The 2,160-nt window shown below is 27.5% G+C and overlaps 1 protein-coding gene across 1 annotated transcript; it reads left to right on the forward strand.

Annotated features, from left to right (window-relative positions):
- The first annotated feature begins 619 nt into the window (after positions 1-619).
- LOC132934462 (uncharacterized) lies at positions 620-1,427 on the forward strand. Its single transcript, XM_061000763.1, has 2 exons — positions 620-1,025; positions 1,114-1,427. The coding sequence occupies exons 1-2, from the start codon at positions 620-622 to the stop codon at positions 1,425-1,427; spliced, it is 720 nt and encodes a 239-aa protein (XP_060856746.1).
- Positions 1,428-2,160: the final 733 nt, after the last annotated feature.

A 2,160-nucleotide genomic window follows, 5' to 3' on the forward strand; every position in this document is an offset into this window, starting at 1 on the left:
AGTGACACTTGATAAAAATTCAAATACATACATTTGTAATTATACAGTTACTAACAATTTAGATGAAAAGTTAAATGAAAGTCAACAAATCAATGAAGAAGTATCAGGTATCCTACATCCATGTTTAGCGTGTAGTAATGGTAATTTTCCTACAGGAGCCCATCGTTGTGTACAATGTACCAAGCCAGTTCATTCATTTGGCTGTTCGGTAAAAAATATAGATAGTGATGAGGGATATGGTGAGACACGGATTTGTTTGACCTGTGTAGAATGTAACACAGAAACAAATGCAGAAGAACAATGGCAAAAAAAAGGGAAGTCAACAACATTTAAAAATAGTCGATCTAAAAAATCTTACCTTAATCCACAAGCAGGATTTGAGAACCTCGATCTCAACAAAAAAGGATCAGAAAAACAAATTGTATTTTTAAAAAATGGAAATACTTTTAACAACAAGCCTCAGACAATAAAAAACATAGGAAAAGTTATATTGAGAAATACTTGTTCTGTTGATTCTATATTAACAACATTGGCCTATGCAGCTGCAGACAGTAGTAACTATCTTTAATTCTTGGTAAAACATGAAAAATCTGATAGAACAGCAAAATTTATAACTAGAATGTTAAGTAAAAAAAATGTAAAAATAACTAGTTTGTATAAAGAACGAATAGAATTATTGGCACTGCATTACCCATATAATGATGAAGAGCATACTCTAGTAGGTAATATACAACTAATTGATGTTATGGGAACATTAAAATCTACAGCAAAAAAACTATTCAACAAATTGCCATCATATACAAACGTGAATTGTTGTAAAAATATGTTATGTCCTAATTATATGACTGTACAAAAATACCCAGTTATTTCGTTATGTGCTTTTGATGATTACATAAATGTACAAGAAGAAATTGAAAAATACTTTTCAACTGAAGAAATAGACTGTATTGAATGTCCGTCAAGAAGGAAAAATACATTCAATGCAAAATCCCATATATTGATTGAGCTTATGTCACTTCCAAAAGGTAAAATAAATTACCTTCATACTTTACAATTATTATATATTACCAAAATTCTTAAATAAAAATTGATTGACTAACTTGTATTTTGTAGAACTTGAAGAATCGACAAGTTATGCAGACATTACAGAAATCTGTAATGTTCCACAAAATTATGCAAAACCAGTTTTATGGGACTTGGAGGAAATACCGAAAATATTAATAATAAGAACCAAAGAATACTATTTAAGAAGTGCAATCGTATTTGTAAGTGGGGATCGCTCTGGTCTAAGAGTATCCACTGGACATTATAAGTCAATAGTATGGCGAGACAATGAGCGGTGGGAAGTGTATGACGACCTTAAAGAAACAGCTACAAATCCCCATGGAAAAAAACAAAATGTAGAATTTTTAATATACACAATATAAAGTTTTTTATGAATATTATTTATTTTTTTATAACTTTATTACCTACTTAAAATATTGTAGCACAAATTTGATATCAAAAAGAGGGTAAGTAAGTGGATGTCGCTCTGCTGTATAGTAGTTTACAAGTGAGTTACTGTAATGGATGGTATTAAATTTGAATTCAATGATATAACATCATTGTATACGAAAAACGATTCTGATCGGAGACGAGCTTTCAGTCTTGGATATTTTATAGAATATTAATTAAATTATTTATTTTTTAAATGTAGGTACCTATAAAAGAAATTCATTATGTTACGTGGAACCTTGTTTCAAATTTTCAATCCTTAGCTATAAAAGTTAATCATTTTATAAATTTTTAACTAAAGAATTTGTAAATTTTCAATTAAAAAAATTTTGTCAACATTTGAACTTTAAATGGCTATAAAAAAAAAAAAGTGCCTTAATATTTTTATCTTATGGGGAACCTCATATTAAATTTTCAAGTTTTTTGAATAAAAATTTATTGACCTTTATAGAATAAAAAACTAAAGAAACGGAAAATTTCAAACGTCTATAAATAACTTAAAAATTGTTGAAATATTTTGAAAATTTTATCAAGTATAGGAATTGATAAAATAAATATTTGGTGTATACTCGTATTTCAAGTTTCTACAATATTATTCGTTTTTATTTAACAACAAAATAAGAATATCGGTACAACAGAAATTGAGTGAATATCTAATATTGTAAT

Source organism: Metopolophium dirhodum, chromosome 1 (genome assembly GCF_019925205.1).
Source record: "Metopolophium dirhodum isolate CAU chromosome 1, ASM1992520v1, whole genome shotgun sequence".
Taxonomy (NCBI): domain Eukaryota; kingdom Metazoa; phylum Arthropoda; class Insecta; order Hemiptera; family Aphididae; genus Metopolophium; species Metopolophium dirhodum.

Coding starts and splice junctions, on each gene's coding strand:
- LOC132934462 (XM_061000763.1), top strand. CDS start 620: ATGTTAAGTAAAAAAAATGTAAAAATAACTAGTTTGTATAAAGAACGA. Junction 1,026..1,113: donor GCTTATGTCACTTCCAAAAG/GTAAAATAAATT, acceptor TGTATTTTGTAG/AACTTGAAGAATCGACAAGT.